The sequence below is a fragment of the Rattus norvegicus genome, chromosome 8 (assembly GCF_036323735.1).
Source record: "Rattus norvegicus strain BN/NHsdMcwi chromosome 8, GRCr8, whole genome shotgun sequence".
Taxonomy (NCBI): Eukaryota; Metazoa; Chordata; class Mammalia; order Rodentia; family Muridae; genus Rattus; species Rattus norvegicus.
Window position 1 is genome coordinate 69,208,418 of NC_086026.1, and position 19,337 is coordinate 69,227,754.

The 19,337-nt window shown below is 37.0% G+C and overlaps 1 protein-coding gene across 10 annotated transcripts in view; it reads left to right on the plus strand.

The window, feature by feature from the left end:
• Window positions 1–19,337, plus strand: part of Myo9a (myosin IXA) — a 203,242-nt gene that overhangs the window by 163,565 nt on the left and 20,340 nt on the right. For all 10 annotated transcript variants that reach the window (XM_063264818.1, XM_063264814.1, XM_063264815.1 and 7 more), the window contains 5 exons: window positions 209–397; window positions 1,256–1,303; window positions 5,852–5,963; window positions 8,410–8,471; window positions 18,102–18,294. In XM_063264818.1, coding sequence (XP_063120888.1) covers window positions 209–397; window positions 1,256–1,303; window positions 5,852–5,963; window positions 8,410–8,471; window positions 18,102–18,294 — 604 coding nt within the window. The remainder of the gene's footprint in view (window positions 1–208; window positions 398–1,255; window positions 1,304–5,851; window positions 5,964–8,409; window positions 8,472–18,101; window positions 18,295–19,337) is intronic.

Below are 19,337 nucleotides of genomic sequence, written 5' to 3' on the forward strand. Positions count from 1 at the left end.
CTTCAACTGTTAGGGCTTCTACTGAACCTTAATAGATTTATCCTGCCTATACTTTATATTATGATGGGATTTTACAAATGCTAGATAATGCCTTGAGTTGGCTCATTATAAGCTATGTTAAAATTGTAATCTGTGTTCCCCATTACAAGTTGACTTGGTCTTTAAAGAATGTTTCCATAAAACTTAACAATTTTTTTCTTCTCATTAGATGGATGATGGGAAAAGCATACGCTATAAAGATCTGTATGCGCTATTTGAACAGATCCTGGAAAAGACCATGAGGTTTGAGCAACGTGATTGGAATGAATCTCCAGTGAGAGTTTGGGTTAACACTTTTAAGGTGTTTTTAGATGAATACATGAATGAATTCAAGACTTTGGATAGCACAGCCCCAAAGGTAAATGAGTTAGTTTTCTAGAAGTATTAAATAAATTATGAGTTCTTTGTAAGGAATCTGTTTAGGAAACATTTTTTAAAAATTAGTATTAGTAGGAAGGTCATTGTTTAATACCATCCTAGACTGTGACTGAGAGTAACAATGTATTTCAGCAAAATAGCACAGAGACCATGCCAATTTATCATTACTTTAGATCCTCTCAACTCTTCTAATAATTTTGCCATGTATTTTCTCTGAATTTGCTTCATTGAACATGTCCTTCACCATTAAAACATAATAGTGTGCCCTCAATATTATACTTTCAGATGGTTGTGAGCCACCATGTGGTTGCTGGGATTTGTACTCAGGACCTCTGGAAGAGCAGTCAGGGCTCTTAACCGCTGAGCCATCTCTCCAGCCCTAGGCTTGTGTTTTATGCAGATGATTCTTACTAGATTTATACTGCTGCTTCTAAATTGATGGTTTTTAAAGGGCAGGTTTAAGCTGGTCTGTTCTGTGTCATCTGTCTTCAGAGTTTTCCCATGCTCCACATAGTCCCCCTTTATGTCTGTAGTATATAGCAAACCTTTATGGTTGACCATTTGAATAATGATTAAAATGTCTAATTTGTGTTCCATTTTAGAACTGACATTTAAAAAGAAATCCATCTCTAAAAAGTTCATCCATTCTTCTGACTTTGTTAACACTTCATTTTACCAAACTTAAAATATTTTTTAAAAATTTACCTCAGCTCTGCACAGTTCCTCTTGAAGAATATAGAAAGTTTTATTATCTCTTGAAACTGTTTAAACATTTTCAAAGAAGAGAGTATGTTAGTCTTTGTAATCTTAATTTATTTTTCTCCTCACTTCCTGCCAGGTGCTTAAAACAGAAAGAAAGAAAAGGAGGAAAAAGGAAACTGATTTGGTAAGTTACACCATTGGTATAATACTTTCCAGCTCAGTGGCTTGAAGCAGATCTTTTATTCCTATGGATAGGTTTAGTAGTAAGGTTACCAGATCCATAGGGCATATTCACCTGCCTTTTAAAAAGTTAGAATGATGATGGACCTGACATTTCATGAACACATACTTCAAGTAGTGGTTTTCTAACATGGAATTTCTCAAAATGGTGTAAATAACTCTATAGTTTAGCTTTTTGTGAATATCTCATGAAAGTGGAATTGTACAGTTCTTTGTTTTTGCTATGGTTTCTTAGCACGATATTCTTGAGATTCATCCATAATGTATCAGTAGTCAGCTACATTGAGTAATCAGTAGAGTTACAATGTAAACATATCACTTTGTGGGGGGATTATGCTGAGTACCTTGGTGATGCTAGGTAATAGAATCACTGAATTATATAGCCCTAACCTTTTCCGTCACATTTTATTTACTGTTTGATAGGATTTGGGGTAGGTTTATGGATGTATGCTATAATTTCTCTTCTGTATAATAATCTTCAAGGTATGATTTTAACTTTAGCTAAAACTTCTGAATCTGCTAATGTGTTTTCTAAGTAAGAAATGCTACCTACAATGTTGAGAGAGTTCTAATCTCAACACTTCTACCACTCTATGTTACTGTGCATCTTTTGTTTCAGACATTCTATTGGTTATGTAACCCTATTGTGATTTTAATTTGTATTTACCTCATGTCTAATGATATTTAACATTTTCTCATGTATCTGCTAGTCATTTGTACTTCATTGATGGGATAGTCAGCATTTAATTATTTTTAAGTTAGTTGTCCTTATTGAGTTAAAACCTTATTATATTAGAATGGTACTAAGAAAGCTAGTGTTCTAGGGTTGGGGATTTAGCTCAGTGGTAGAGCACTTGCCTAGCAAGTGCAAGGCCCTGGGTTCGGTCCCCAGCTCCGAAAAAAAGAAAAAAGAAAAAAAAAAGCTAGTGTTCTACATGTAAAGAATGAAACTATACTCTTATCTCTGCATAAAAATCAACTCCAGATAAATCAAAGACCTTAGCATTAGGCCTGAAATGTCTAAAGAACAAAGTTGAGGTAACACTTCAAGATGTGGGCATGTGTAAGGACTTCGCATAGAGAAAAAATCAACAGTCAACAGAATCTTTTGAAATTGAATTTTTTTTGTGTTGCAAGAAAACAAATATCCCAGTCAAAAAATATTCTGGACATTGAATTCTCAGAAGAAGAAATTCAAATGAGAAAAAAATATTTTTAAAAACATCAACATCCTTTGTCATCAGGAAAATGTAAACTATAACTACTCAGGTATTCCCTATTACACCAGTCAGAATAGCAATCAGGAAATACACATTTGTAAGCTACTGCTCTGTATCTAGTTTAAGAAACCGTCTTTCTATAAAGTAAAATTGAAGAGCAGAGGGACACACTGCTCAATTTTATTAAACCTTTGGAACTAGTATTATCCTGACACTAAAACCACAGAAAAACACGACAAAAGTGAAAGTATAGGTCTGTAGGTGTTCTTGAACATAGACACAAAAATTCTCAATAAAACACTTGAATTGAAGAACTTAGTAAGAAGACCATGCACCATGAACGGATACAAGGATAGTTTGACATATACAAACCAATAAATGTAATAAAATTCATAAACATATTTAAGGACCTAGATTAGATTATAGCAGTAGATACAGAAATGGTCTTTGCCAGAGTTCAACAACCCTTCATGATAAAAGCTGTAAAGAAACTGGAAACAGAAGATACCTCAACATAATAAATGGAATATATGATAAACTGAGCACCAACATTATATTAAATAGGGAAAACCCTGAAAGCATTTCCTCTAAAACCAAGAACAAAACAATCATGCCTATTCTCTACTCTTATTCCATGCAGTATTCAAAGTCTCAGTTACAGCAGGAAGATAAAAATAAAAAGAATACAAATTAAAATCAAAAGTCAGATTATTCTGACATGATCCTATACTCAAAAAACCCTAAAACCTCTACCAAAAAACAAACAAGAAAACCCCTGCTATATGTGGTAAACACTTAATGCATATGACAAAAGAAGGATTAACTTAAAATAGTTATTACCAGTAATGAACTTACTCATATTAGTTTAAAAAAAAAAACTGCAGCAAACAAAAAAATAACAAAGACCTTACTAAGGAGGAAGATACTCGAACATGGAAAAAAAACTCCAATACTTATGGATTGATAGAGTTAATATTGTGAAAATAAGACTGTATTATCAAAATCACCTACATATTAAATGCAGTTTGGTACAAAATTTTGCTGACTTCTTTTTTAGAAATAGGAAAAAAAAAGACTAAAATTTGAATAGAAACACAAAATAGCTGGGAAGCCAGAGCGGTCCTAAGAAGAGGGAGCAGTGCTGGGGGCCGTGCAACGCCTGTGCCCGAACTATGCTACCCAGTCACGGAAACAGGGTGTTCGTCAATAGAATCGCAATAGTAATGTCTGTCGCCTTGTACAGAGATCAATTCAAAATGGATCAAAGGCCTTAATATAAAACCTGAAAGTATAAAGCAGCTATAAGAAATCATAGGTAAAACACTACAAGATTACAAACCTAGGGAAGGATATTCTAACAGTGACTCATAGCATAAGAAATAATCCCAAGAATTTAAAAATGGAGTTGCACAAAATTAAAAAACTATACCACACAAAAGAAAACTTCATAAATGAAGACAAAGGGGGACCTGCCAGCTATACATCTGATAGTCTCAGTAGATTATTTCAAAATTTAAAAACCAAAAAAGATATTCTCAAATTGTCAACTGAAATTTCTCAACAACAACAACAAAAGGAAAGAAGTAAAAAGATTAACACATGAAAAATATTTCAACACCCTTAGTCATCAGGGAAATACAGATTAAAATTACTTTGAGATTTTACTTCAACCCATTCAGAGTGGCTGTCATTAACTGAGGACCCCTTGTACACTACTGGTGAATATGTAAGTAGCTGTGATGGAAATCAGTATGGTAGCTCCTCAAAAGGAGCTATGTCTTAGTTGGGTTTTATTGCTATAAATAGATATCATGACCATGGCAACTCTTAATTGGGGCTGGCTTATAGTTTCAGAGGTTTAGTCCATTATCTTCATGGCAGAAAACAGTTGTGCATGCAGACCTGGTGATGGAGAAGGAGCTAAGAGCTCTATGTCTTGATCCACAGGCAGCAGGAAGAGAATATGCCACACTGGGCATAGCTTGAGCATAGGAAATGTCAAAGCCTGCCTCCAGAGTGACACACTTTCTCCAACAGGGCCACACCTCCTAATAAGTGCCATTTGTTATGGGTCAAGCATTCAAACACATGAGTCTGTGGGGGCCATACGTTTTCAAACCACTACACATATAAATAAGCTGACTGTGCCTCTTTTGGGTATATAATCAGAAGATTTAATCTGGCATACCACAGAGATATTTGCCCAGGCATGATTGTAATGATTCACAATTTTAAGATATGAAGTTACATGTTCAACAGACAGACTAACCATAAAGAAAATGTTACATATATATATCATGAAATTTATACAACTGCAAAGAATGAAATTGTGACATTTGAAGTCAGATGGATGGAACTACCTTACTAAGTGAAATAAGTGGGTCTGAGTCTGATGTCACAGGTTTTATTTCATGTAGCCTACAGACTTAAATTTTTTATATGTGTAAATATAGATTACAACATGAAAGTAGAAAGTGAACTGTGAGAATGAAGTTCAAAGTTTGAAGGCACAAGAGAAGGTTATGTATGTGTCATGAAAGCAAGACAGGGAACTAGTTGAGTAGGAGGAATGCAGCAAGAAGAAGAGTAAGAGTGTAAACAAAAACAAGGATACATACACCAGGCATGGGGGTGGCCTTTAATCCCAGCACTTGGGAGACACAGAAAAATGCATGTCAGAGTTCAAGGCCAGCCTCATCTACACAAGTTTCCAGACCAACCAGGGCTACGTAGTGAGGCCTGTCTCAAACAAATACACAAAGATATCTATGTATTCATAACGTCACAATGAAACCATTTTCTTTCTTATGGTAAGTAAAAAAGTTAACTAAGAGAAGGAAAAAACAAAAATTATTATTTATGTTAATACCTAATGTACTTATTTTTCAGCTTTAATTTCTAAATAACAATAGGTTATAACTCATGAAAACAGAAGCCTTTTGGAGTCATGGTTGTGTCCTTTCCCTATCCTGGAAGTGAAAAGCAAACATTTTAGAACTTGTGCTTTCAATTGACCTTGCAGTTGAGTCATAGATAGACATCACATGCTTATTGAGTTGCATTGTTTTTGATACTGATAATATCTATATTGTTAAATTTAAGACAGATTATATTTTATTGTCATTATTTCTAGGGGGATCATAATTCTCTACCTGGAATAGATGCTCAGGGAAGTCTTAGCCAGAGTTTGGAGGATTTCCTATTTACTAACCATGTTAGGGAAGCATGTACTTCATTGGCTGTAGTATAAACAGTGAAATTTCTTCATTCAGGTGGAAGAGCACAATGGCCACATGTTTAAGGCCACCCAGTACAGCATCCCTACCTACTGTGAATACTGTTCTTCCTTGATATGGATAATGGACAGAGCCTCTGTTTGCAAATGTGAGTATCAGACATCTTCAAGGGAAAAGTTTTCATCGTCCTCTCTTGTGTTCACTTGTCTGCAAAGCTAGTACAATGTACATGTCAGGTTCTATACCCACTTAGGATAAGAGTTAAGCTCTCTTGAACTATAATTGTAGTACTTCTTAGTGCTTGAGCAGCTGAATTTTGGAAAACACTTAGCTAGTTGGCCCTTTGTTAGTTTAACACTCTGATGTATACCCTTGTTTTAATGTAGTCTTTCGAATGAATTGCAGTTTTCTGCCACCTTGGAACTCACTCTGGGCAGGTTGTCATGACTGCCTGAAATGTCTTCAAGGATCCCTTCCTATGGTTTTAGTACAAATTTACCATCTTTTTAATGATGCTAAAAATCTATAGCAACCAAGGTCTTTTTGTCCATACCTATGTGTCCCTTGCCTGACCAAACCGAATATGTATTTAATTTCATTTTCAAGTTGTCATTATAAAATGTGTTAAATGTATCCAGCAATAACCACATACAACCTGAATGCTATGTTCTCTTGAAATTTCTTCCGCTACATTACTTAGCCCCTTAATTAGGCCTCACTCATTTTCAGAACCTACTAGTTCAAAGTAGATAATTTTTTTTTGCCAGAAAATATAAATGACCTCTAGTCCAGTTCTCTATAGGGTCACTGTTTGCATGTGGAGCATATGAGCCTGGTCCTCCACTGTCTCCATTCTTATTAGCAGTCTGGTTTTCTAGCCTCCCTCCACAATGTCCCATCAAGGTCTCTAGGACTAGGGCTTTTCTACGCTGAAGTTCCATACTTTTACGTAGCCCTCTCCCAGTTCAGTTTCAAAGACTTAAAATGACTTTGTCAAGTTTAGTCCAGACAACAACCCCACTTCTCTGATACCAGTTTTCTGTATTAATTTTGTGCTAGTGTGACCACAGTGCCTGATAGAAGTGACTTAAAGAAAGAAACATTTGTTTTGGCTCATGGCTTCAGAGGTTTTAGTTCTTCATGTCCAGTGGTAGAAGCAAACCAAAAAGCAGAGATTCTGTCCCACATGAGGAACAAGATGTAACCTTTAAATGCCCACACCTCTAGTGACTGACTTCAACCAGTGAGTTTCTACTGTGTAAGGATTCCACCAGTTTCCCAAAACGGTGCTTCTAGATGGGGAATAAACATTTAAATTATAATCCTGTGGAGATTTCAGATTTAAATTTGAATGAAGCAAGAGCTTCCTTTCATTTTCTTATCAGTGGTCTTAAAAATTATAATATTGGTAATGGGAAATAGTCTGAAATGTACCTAATTCAAACACTATGATTTTAGGCTAAGCAGTGATTCTCAACCTTCCTAATGCTGTGACCCCCAACCACAAAAATTGTTTTAGTGGCTACTTCATAACTGTAATTTCGCTATTGTTAGGAATTATAATGTAGATATCTGATATACAGAATATCTGATGTGTGTCCACCCTCCCTCCAAAGGGTTGAGACCCACAGGTTGAGAAGCACTGATTTAGAAAATTTGCTTTTTTTATGGCCAAAGTAGATTTAGATTGATTTCTTATAGAATTGTTTTTATGACTGTCTTGGTGATCTCACCATTATAATAGCATGGCCTTTATTACTTGGTGTAGCTTTGAAAACATAAAAGATTAGAAGTTTAAGAAAGAATATTTTGTAAGTTTGCAAGAACTGGTAGAACAGAATGACAGAAGTCACCTTGCTCTCAGTTTTCCTTTATCAAATGTTTTGTTCTCACCAGCTGTCTGGCTGCCTTGTTACTGGGCACTCTAAGAAGTTGGGTTTGTTTGTTGTTTTGTCTTTGAGACAGGGTTTCTTTATGTAGCCCTGGCTGGCCTCGATTCCTCAAAAGATCTGCCTACTTTTGCCTCCTAAGCCTAAAAATTATTTTTGCTCCGAACTTTTTTTCACCTTACATTCCCTACTATAACTAATACTTTGCTTACATTTTTTTTAACAGCTCTATTCTGGTCTTTCAGGGATAATAAATAAGCCCTTTTGTATTTTTTTAATGCACTGCCAACTTCAGTTTATTTCAGTAAGCATTTCTCGACATTAATCCCTTTTTTGTCCATAGTTATAATTTTTAATTGGGATTTCTGGGACTTTAATAGGTTTTAGAGCACCTGGGAGTACATACATACTAATTTGTGAATCAAACTATAAAGATACGTAGATAACCTGTTAAGTGTGAGGGTAGGAGACATGAGCAAGGCAGGCACCCTAGAAAGAGGAGGAGAAAAAGCTTGTTCATTGACACTGACTGAAAATGTTAGGCACATTTTCAGCATCATTTCTCTTAACGGAGGCGGGCATAGAACAAAATGTGTTTAATTACCTTAAGGCAGAGTCAGCTCCAAAAACCAGAGTTGTGAACTTGGTAAGTTCTTGTCATTGATCTGCAGACTAAGATTGCTGTATGCTTAACCTGTTTTCCAGTGTGTAAGTACGCTTGCCATAAGAAGTGCTGTCTGAAAACCACAGCCAAGTGTTCTAAGAAGGTAAGGCATTACTGCCACTTAGTACATAGTGTATCTCGGGTCTTTTTTTCTTTTCTTTATTTTCGTCATGTGGAAAATAGTTGGGGCTTCTTTAGCAGCTTTATAATACAGTGGTTTTCAAATTTTGTGACCTCAAATCACATTAAGAAATATGTTTTATGTCACAATTCAATATACATGTGTGGCGATATATTTATATAGCTGAATTAACTTTGAAACCTTTCTCTTGACTTTATGTAAGCTGCTAAGTTACAGTTTGAAAAAACCCTGCTTCTACTGACTTAAATGTTCATAAGTTCTTCTGAGGAATTAACTTTACTGTTGACTATTAACATTTAACCATGAGCAGCAGCATATACCAAGAGAGCTTGTATTTTTTGATACCTATTTGTATTTGTGTATGCAAGTCTAAGCGCTCCTGAACATGCATCTTCAAGGGAACAACCTAACAACCTTCTTGTTGTTCTTGGTTTTGGTTTTTTGAGACAGGGTCTTTCTATTATGTATCACTGGCTGTCTTCGAACTCACTATGTAGACCAGATTGGCTTTGAACTCACAAAATTCACCTGCCTCTGCCTCTCTGCCCCTCTGCCCCTCTGCCCCTCTGCCCCTCTGCCCCTCTGCCCCTCTGCCCCTCTGCCCCTCTGCCCCTCTGCCCCTCTGCCTCTCTGCCTCGCCAGGATTAAAGGCATGAGCATCATGCCAGGCTATGTTTTTTATTGGATTATTTATTTATTTATTTATTTATTTACATTTCAACTGTTATCCCCTTTCGGAGTATCCCATTCATAAATTCCCTAACTCATCTCCTTCCCCCCCCCTTCTTCTAGGAGGGGGTTCCCCCACCCATTCACCTACCCCTTCCCACCTCTCCGTTTTGAAATTCCCCCTACACTGGGGGGTTCACCCTTGGCAGGAACAAGGGCTTCTCCTCCCATTGGTGCCCAAAAAGCCATCCTCTGCTACATATGCAGATGGAGCTATGGGTCAGTCCATGTATACTTTTTGGATGATAGTTTAGTCCCTGGGAGCTCTGGGAGCTCTGGTTGGGTTGATATTGTTATTCTTATGGGGTTGCAAACTCCTTCAGCTCCTTCGTCCTTTTTCTAACTTCATCCATGGGGACTCTGTTCTCAGTTCAATGGTTGGCTACGAGTGTCCACCTCTGTATTTGTCATGCTCTGACAAAGCCTCTCAGGAGACATCTATATCAGGCTCCTGTCAGCATGCACTTCTTGGCATCAGCAATATTGTCTGGGTTTGGTGTCTGTATGTATATGGGCTGGATCCCCAGGTGGGGCAGTCTCGGCTCCAAACTTTGTCTCTGTATTTCCTCCAATGAATATTTTTGTTCCCCCTTCTAAGAAGGACTGAAGAATCCGCACTTTGGTCATCCTTCTTCTTGAGCTTCATGTGGTCTGTGGATTATATCTTGGGTAATCTGAGTTTTTAAGTTAATATCCACTTATCAGTGAGTCCATACCATGTGTGGGTTTTGGTTTTGGTTTTGTTTTGTTTTTGTTTTTTTGTGATTGGGTTACCTTGCCACACTCAGGATGATATTTTCTAGTTCCATCCATTTGCCTATGAATTTCATAAAGTCTCATGTAGTACTCCATTGTGTAGATGTACCACATCTTCTGTATCCATTCCTCTGTTGAAGGGAATCTGGGTTCTTTTCAGCTTCTGGCTATTATAAATAAGGCTACTGTGGACAAAGAGGAGCATGTGTCTTTGTTGTATGTTGGAGCATCTTTTGGGTATATGCTGAGGAGTGATATAGCTGGGTCCTCAGGTAGTGCAATGTCCAATTTTCTGTGGAACCTTCAGACTGATTTCCAGAGTGGTTGTACCAGTCTGCAATCCCACCAACAGTGGAAGAGTGCTCCTCTTTCTCCACATCCTTGCCAGTATCTGTTGTCACCTGAGTTTTTGATCTTAGCCATTCTGACTGGTGTGAGGTGGAATCTCAGAGTTGTTTTCATTTGCATTTCCCTGATGACTAAGGATGTTGACTTGTCCTAAGGTGCTTCATGGCCATTCGATAATCCTCATTGAGAATTCTTTGTTTAAGGTCTGTACCCCATTCATTAATAGGGTTATTTGATTCTCTGGAGTTTAACTTCTTGAGCTCTTTGTATATATTGGATATTAGCCCTCTATGGGATATAAGATTGGTAAAGGTCTTTTCCCAATCTGTTGATTGCCATTTTGTCTTAATGACAGTGTCCTTTGCCTTACAGAAGCTTTGTGGTTTTATGAAGTTCCATTTGTCAATTCTTGATCTTACAGCATTGGTGTTCTGTTCAGGAAAATTTCCCCAGTGCCCATCCATGTGTTCCAGATTCTTCTCCACTTTTTCTTCTATTAGTTTGAGTGTATCTGGTTTGATGTGGAGGTCCTTGATCCACTTGAACTTGAACTTTGTACAGGGCAGTAAGAATGGATTGATTTGCATTCTTCTACATGCTGACCTTCAGTTGAACCAGCACCATTTGTTGAAATGCTCTCTTTTTCCACTGGATGGTTTTAGCTCCTTTGTCAAAGGTCAAGTGAGCATAGGTGTGTAAGTTCATTTCTGGGTCTTCAATTCTATTCCATTGATCTACCTGTCTGTCTCTGTACCAATACAATACCATTTTTTAAACCACTATTGCTCTGTAATACAGCCTGAGGTCAGGGATGGTGATTCCCCCAGAAGTTCTTTTGTTGTTGAGTATAGATTTCGATACCCTGGGTTTTTTGTTATTCAAAATGAATTTGCAAATTTTTCTTTCTAACTCTATGAAGAATTGATTTGGAATTTTGATTTGGATTGCTTTGAATCTTTAGATTGCTTTCGGTAAGATGGCTGTTTTTCTAATATTAATCCTGCCAATCCATGAGCATGGGAGATCTTTCCATCTACTGAGATCTTCAGTTTCTTTTTTTTTTTTTTTTTTTTTTTTTGGTTCTTTTTTTCGGAGCTGGGGGAGATCTTCAGTTTCTTTATTCAGAGACTTGAAGTTCTTGCCATACAAATCTGTCTGTCACTTGCTTGGTTAAAGTCACACCAAAGTGTTTTATATTCTTTTTGACTATTGTGAAGGGTGTCATTTCCCTAATTTCTTTCTCAGCCTGCTTATCCTTTGAGTAGAGGAAGGCTACTGATTTGTTTGAGTTAATTTTATACCCAGCCACTTTGCTGAAGGTGTTTATCAGGCTTAGTAGTGGAACTTTTGGGGTCACTTAAGTATACTAGCATTTCATCTGCAAATAGTGATATTTTGACTTCTTCCTTTCCAATCTGTATCCCTTTGCCCTCCTTTTGTTGTCTGATTGCTCTGGCTAGGACTTCGAGTACTATGTTGAATAAGTAGGGAGAGAGTGGGAAGCCTTGTCTAGTGCCTGATTTTAGTGTTTCAAGTTTCTGTCCATTTAGTTTGATGTTGGCTATTGGTTTGTTGTATATGCTTTTACTATGTTTAGGTATGGGCTTTGAATTCCTGATCTTTCCCAGACTTTTAACATGAAGCGGTATGGAAGTGATCATGTGGTTTTTTCCCTCTTAAGTTTGTTTATATAGTGGATTATGTTGATGGATTTCCTTATGTTGAACTATCCCTACATCCCTGGGATGAAGCCTACTTGATCATGATGGATGATCGTTTTGATGTGTTCTTGGATTCGGTTTGGGAGAATTTTATTGAGCATTTTTGCGTCATATTCATAAGGGAAATTGGTCTGAAGTTGTCTTTGTTGGGTCTTTGTGTGGTTTAGATATAAGTGTAATTGTGGCTTCATAGAAGAAATTGGGTAGTGTTCTGTTTCTATTTTGTGGAACAGTTTGGACACATTATTGTTATTAGGTCTTCTATGATGGTCTGAATGAATTCTACACTAATCCCATCTAGTCCTGGCCTTTTTTTTTGGGGGGGGGGAGACTTTTAATAACTGCTTCTATTTCTTTAAGAGTTATATGACTATTTAGATACTATTTAGATGGTTTATCTGAACCTGATTTAACTTTGGTACCTGATGTCTGTGTAGAAAATTGTCCATTTCATCCTCATTTTCCAGTTTTTTTTTTTTTTTTTTTGAGTATAGTCTTTTGTAGTAGGTTCTGATGTTTTGGGTGGTTTTTTTTTTTTTTTTTTTTTTTTTTTTTTTTTTTTTTTTATTTCCTCAGGTTCTGATATTATGTCTTCCTTTTCATTTCTGATTTTGTTAATTTGGATACTCTGTGTATCTTTTGGGTGTATTTGCTTCTTTTTGTTCTAGAGCTTTCAGTTGTGCTGTTAAGCTACTGATGTATGCTCTCTCCAGTGTCTTTTTGGAGGCACTCAGAGGTATGAGTTTTCCTCTTAGCACAGCTTTCATTGTGTCCCATAAGTTTGGGTATGTTGTACCTTCATTTTCATTAAATTCTAGAAATTTTTTTGACCAAGTTATCATTGAGTAGAGCATTGCTCAGCTTCCATGTGTATGTGGGCTTTCTCTTGTTTTTATTGTTACTGAAGACCAGCCATAGTCTGTGGTGATCTGATAGGATGCATGGGATTATTTAAATCTTCTCTATCTGTTGAGGTCTGTTTTGTGACAGGTTATATGGTCAGTTTTGGAGAAGGTACCATGAGGTGCTGAGAAGGAGGTATATTCTTTTGTTTTAGGATGAAATGTTCTATAGATATCTGTTAAATCCTTTTGGTTCATAAATTCTGTTAGTTTCTCAGTGTCTCTGTTTAGTGTCTGTTTCCATGATCTGTCCATTGATGAGAGTGGGGTGTTGAAGTCTCCTACTATTATTGTGTGATGTGCAGTGTGTGCTTTGAGCTTTAGTAAGGTTTCTTTTATGAATGTAGATCATCCCAAGAAGCAAGCTGGAGTAGCCATTCTAATATCAAATAAAATCAACCTTTAACTAAAAGTTATCCAAAAAAGAAAAAAAAAAAAGACAAGGAAGGACATTTCATATACATCAAAGGAAAAATCCACCAGTATGAAAAGTCAGTCCTGAATATCTATGCTCCAAATGCAAAGACACCTACATTTTTAAACAATTGTTAGTGACGGATAATAAGAAGGCCCAGTTAGGGATTGGGGATTTAGCTCAGTGGTAGAGCGCTTACCTAGCAAGCGCAAGGCCCTGGGTTTGGTCCCCAGCTCCGAAAAAAAGAAAAGAAAGGAAAAAAAAAAAAAAAGGCCTAGCTCACCCTTGAGTGGGGCTAGCCCTGGACAGGTGATGTCCTGAGTTTTGTTATAAAGCAGGTCAGTAAACAGTGTCTCTCCATTACTTATGCCTCAGATCCTGCCTTGAATTCTTGACAAAATTTCCTTTGATGACAGATTATGATGTGGAAGTTTAGACAAAATAAACCCTTTCCTCACTGGTTTCTTTGGTCATGGTGTTTTAACACAGCAATAGAAACCTAATGAAGAAAACAACCACCAAACAGTATTCTGTGTAGAGATATTACATACAAAAGTCAGAGAAGATGGTTGAAGCTTTAGCAATCTCGCAGGACTATAGAAGATGGGAGAGAGTTCCATACTGTCAAGATTTGGACCACGTGATTTGATCTTAAAGGAATGAACCTACATTTAGAAATATTTTACTTCAGGACTTTTATATATATTTTTTAACTTCAAGCTATTTAACATAGATGGCTAAGAAGCTAATTAGAATAGAATTTTCCAGAGTCTCAGTGCTTAGGAGAGAAAAGAGAAAACAATTAAACTTTAGGATTAGTAATCAGAGAGAAATCAGTTTTCTAAACTCTCATTGAGAACCATCTCAAGAAATACACCCTATGAACGGGAGTGAATCATTGATAGACTGAGCTTAAAAAATTTACCAATTAGCTTTGGGGTGGTCCTTAATTATATTATGGTGGTACTTCCTTATTCTGACCACCCACAAGAGAGGCGGAGGAAGCTCTCCAAAGAGAGAGAACATTACTCAGCACTATTATAATTTTGTCAAATATCATACCAGACACAGGAATTAGACTACTTAGTAGTCAATAAAATAAATTTCAACAGTTAAGAAGTATTAAGTACATAGCTTTAAACTTTAATGGTTATGTTTAAATACTAGATAAAAAGATGGAGTTCACCAATGAACTAAAATATATTAGGTATAGATTTTAACAGAATCAAGTAGAGATTCTGGAGAAAAGTGCAGTTGAAATTTGAAACTTGGTGTTGTTTAGCAACCTATACAGAAGGAAAAGTTAGTGAACGTTTTAAAAAGTTTACACACAAAAAAATATTCAGGCTGGGAGAATTGTAAAAAGAATGGAAAAACATTTTAAATATTTTTAACTAATGATAACACTGTGACACAGGGAAAATAGTGAAGAAATTTTATAACTTTAAATCTGTACATTAAAAGTATAGTTAGCCTATTAAAAAATGGTGTTCAGAGCTAAACAAAGAATTCATAGCTGAGGAATGCTGAATGGCTGAGAAACACCTAAAGAAATGTTCAACATCTTTAGTCATCAGGGAAATGCAAATCAAAACAACCCTAAGATTCCACCTCACACCAGTCAGAATGGCTAAGATCAAAAACTCTGGCGACAGCAGATGCTGGCGAGGATGTGGAGAAAGAGGAACACTCCTCCATTGTTGGTGGGATTGCAGACTTGTACAACCATTCTGGAAATCAGCCTGGAGGTTCCTCAGAAAATTGGACATTGCACTACCTGAGGACCCAGCTATACCTCTCTTGGGCATATACCCAAAAGATGCCCCAACATATAACAAAGACACATGCTCCACTATGTTCATAGCAGCCTTATTTATAATAGCCAGAAGCTGGAAAGAACCCAGATGCCCTTCAACAGAGGAATGGATACAGAAAATGTGGTACATCTACACAATGGAATATTACTCAGCTATCAAAAACAATGACTTTATGAAGTTCATAGGCAAATGGATGGAACTGGAAAATATCATCCTGAGTGAGGTAACCCAATCACAGAAAGACATACATGGTATGCAGTCATTGATAAGTGGATATTAGCCCAAATGCTTGAATTACCCTAGATGCACAGAACACATCAAACTCAAGAAGGATGACCAAAATGCAAATGCTTCACTCCTTCTTTAAAAGAGGAACAAGAATAACCTTGTCAGGGAATAGGGAAGCAAAGTTTAGAACAGAGGCTGAAGGAACGCCCATTCAGAGCCTGCCCCACAGGTGGCCCATACATATACAGCCACCAAACTAGATAAGATGGATGAAGCAAAGAAGTGCAGGCCGACAGGAACCAGATGTAGATCTCTCCTGAGAGACACATCCAGAATACAGCAAATACATAGGCGAATGCCAGCAGCAAACCACTGAACTGAGAACGGGACCCCCGCTGAAGGAATCTTAGAAAGGACTGAAAGAGCTTGAAGGGGCTTGAGACCTCATATGAACAACAATGCCAACTAACCAGAGCTTCTAGGGACTAAGCCACTACCCAGAGACTACACATGGACTGACCCTGGGCTCCAACTGTATAGGTAGCAATGAATATTCTAGTAAGAGCACCAGTGGAAGGGGAAGCCCTTGATCTTGCTAAGACTGAACCCCCAGTGAACTAGATTGTTGGGGGGAGGGCGGCAATGGGGGGAGGGTGGGGAGGGGATCACCCATATAGAAGGGGAGGGGGAGGGGCTGAGGGGATGTTGGCCTGGACACTGGGAAAGGGAGTAACAATTGAAATGTAAATAAGAAATACTCAAGTTAATAAAGATGAGGAAAAAAAAGTATAGTTAGAAGTGACTAAACTTCCATCTCATGGAGGACAATCCAAAAGCTCAGCGAATTATACTCAAGAGGAGCAGAAGAAATAGTAATGAGAAATCAAAGCTGTCTATACCATATAAAAACCTACCAGACAAAGTTTTGATTTCTGGAAAGACTAAAGTAGATAAACTTTAGCAAAGTAATAAAGAAAAAATAGTTATTAAAAAGTTTTTTTTTTTTACTTTTACTCATTGTATGTGGGTGCTGTGGCCTGTTTCACATGCTGTTACACACATGTGTAAGTCAAGAGAACAATTTGCATGTGTCAGTCCTAGTTCACCTCAGGTTCAATTTAGCAAGTGCCTTTCCCCTGTACCCTCTTGCAAGCCCCAAGAATATGTAGAGTTTGGGGCATGTTTATTTCAGGTTTCCTGGATTCAAACCTAGTTGCCCTTCAAGTTGTTATTTAGTAGCCTCAACTGTTTTCTAGTTTTTCTTTCACAGTTTTCAGCTATTAACCTTTTGATGCTGTTGGAAGAGCCTGAACATATATATTATAAGATGATAAGTATATGTTTGATGCATGTATCATATCAGTAGCAAAACTATTTGTTGATGTGTATTTTTGCTTAAATCCTTTCAGTAATCATTATTACAGTTTTTCTTTATTATTTGCTCCATACCAGGTGGTACTATGCCATTTATCCTTAGAAACTAAGTAGAATATAATAGTTTATTGCAAGAATTTAGCCAAGTTGATGAAGTGAAAATACTAACATTTAATGTGCATCCTTTAAATATTCTGCCTTAGATCTAGTAGTGGTATTAGGGATGTTATTTGATACTGATTTAACATCCTTCAAATTAAATTTGGAATGAATTCTCTGAGAATTAACTGCTGACATGCAAAATGTATAGATGGGTGATAACAGAAAACTGACTCTTGTCATGGCTTTGGAAAATACTCCAATAGTGTCTCTTTAGCTGTCAGAGTAACATCCAAGTGTACTTCATAGCCTTTGCCTAGCTTTTTGGTCATTCTTAGTTTAGCCATACCAAATGAGAGTCTCATGTATCTCAGACTAGCCTGGAACTCTGCATAGCCCTGGATGAATTGGAACTTCGGATTCTCCTGCTTCTTCCTCTCAAGTGCTGGGGATCAAATTAGGACAGCAAGCAAGCTAGGCCAGTGCTTTGCCAATTGAGCTACTGTCCAGGCCAGACTTAACTGTCTATTTCCTGTTTCTATAATTACCCAGTAAACCTGTCATTTTACTTATTTCCACGTGCTAATGTAGTACCTTAGCATTAGTTTTAGGGGGCATGCTCTCTCTTACTTTTGTTTTCCTGGTATCTAGATCATAATGACAAATGTATCAATTAAGACAAAAAATCACAATCAATGCAAGGCCTTAAGTCTTACCAATGCATTACTTCACTTGTCTATACTAGCTAGCCACTAAAAATGTCTGCGGATAAAGGAGGCTATCATGTATAGGATATGTTAGAGGAGAAGGAAATTCATGCTGGGAGAACTAGTCTTGATACTGTTAGAGTGGTTCAAATGAGCAGTAACATAAGTTGAAAGCGGGTGATGAGACACAACTGAGACGTGAAAGTACAGAGATTAGGCTGAGTGACTAAAGCTTGCTGATGGTTGGAATGCAGTGAAGGTGATTAATAGGCTGAAGGAGGCAGATAAAAGAGAAGGAAAGAAAGATTTCTGCGTTGATTTTTAGAAGAAGATGATTGAAACTTTTAGCTCATCAATTTGTACTTTTTAAACCGCAATTCCATTTTCTGCCAACCCCTAGGGTTATCTGCTATATAAAACTAGGAAAATAAAATTGGTTAAGCATGCGCTATAGTGTTTGAATGCATTTAGAAACAAAATTTACCTTTCATTTAGTATGATCCAGAGCTGTCATCTCGGCAATTTGGGGTTGAGCTGTCCCGTCTGACTAGTGAAGACCGAGCTGTTCCTTTAGTGGTAGAGAAGCTCATAAACTACATTGAAATGCATGGACTTTATACAGAGGGTATTTACCGAAAGTCTGGTTCAACTAATAAAATCAAGGAGCTTCGACAAGGTCTAGATACAGGTAAGAAAGTAATGTAGGTAAATGAAGATGCCATACCTTTATTTTAAAAGTTATTTCAGTTTTATTATATACTGCTTCTCTAAATGTAGGGCCAGAACTTTTTGGGGGTGCTTCTTTGCTATTTTTGAGTCTTTGTTCATCAGACATGTACTAACAGTATCAGTTATAGCAAGTATTGTAAGGTACTTGAAAAAGATCTTAATCTATTTATCAGACTAATTAGATTCTGATATCCTTCACTTATGAGAAGGAAAATGTAGACTCAGGGAAATTAATAGAATGTTGATCTAAGGCAACAAAGATTTTCAGAAAGAGTTTTAAGACTCAGAGACATTATTTATCTGCACTTACAGATAAGGAATCAGTCTGACAGAATTCTGAGTTCATCTAACTACTCATCACCAACCAGTGACCATGTTGGAATTTAGTCCTATGTTCTCTAAATCCATAATTTACAGTACTGCCTGTTAGTCCTCACTGTTCTGACCACAGACAGGATTCTTTGCAGTAGATTTTCCTGCCTGCCTATGTACATTAAGGACTTAGTTATTTAAACTAATAGTGAGTTGAGTACTTAATGAGTGTAAAGCTTAGTCCCAGAGTACATACAAGGGTTTGTCTTTGGTTTCATTAAAGAAATGTATTCTTTATCATTGTTAGAAAAAAATAGTTTTTTTTTTTTAAAACAAAACTTAGATACAAAAGTTGTCTTTGTGTGACTAAGAACTCCAGTGGTTTTTCTCACTATCAGTGAGAAATAAATTATTATGAAAATAACAGGAAATGCCTGCTAAAACTTGATAAATTCTGACCGAAAGAACTTTGTGTACACTATTTGGGGCATTTGTCAGGTTTGGCTCACTCTTGAACTATGCAAATGCAAAACAAGATGAAGATGTTTCCATCACATTTTCCTGCCTTCTCATTTCTAACTCAGCCTTGCGTTTAGTCCCCTTGGACTTCTGAAGCATTGATACTCAAGAGTATGATACATAGACCAATCTACAAGACAGGGACAAAATCAGAAGCAGACTCGTCTGCAG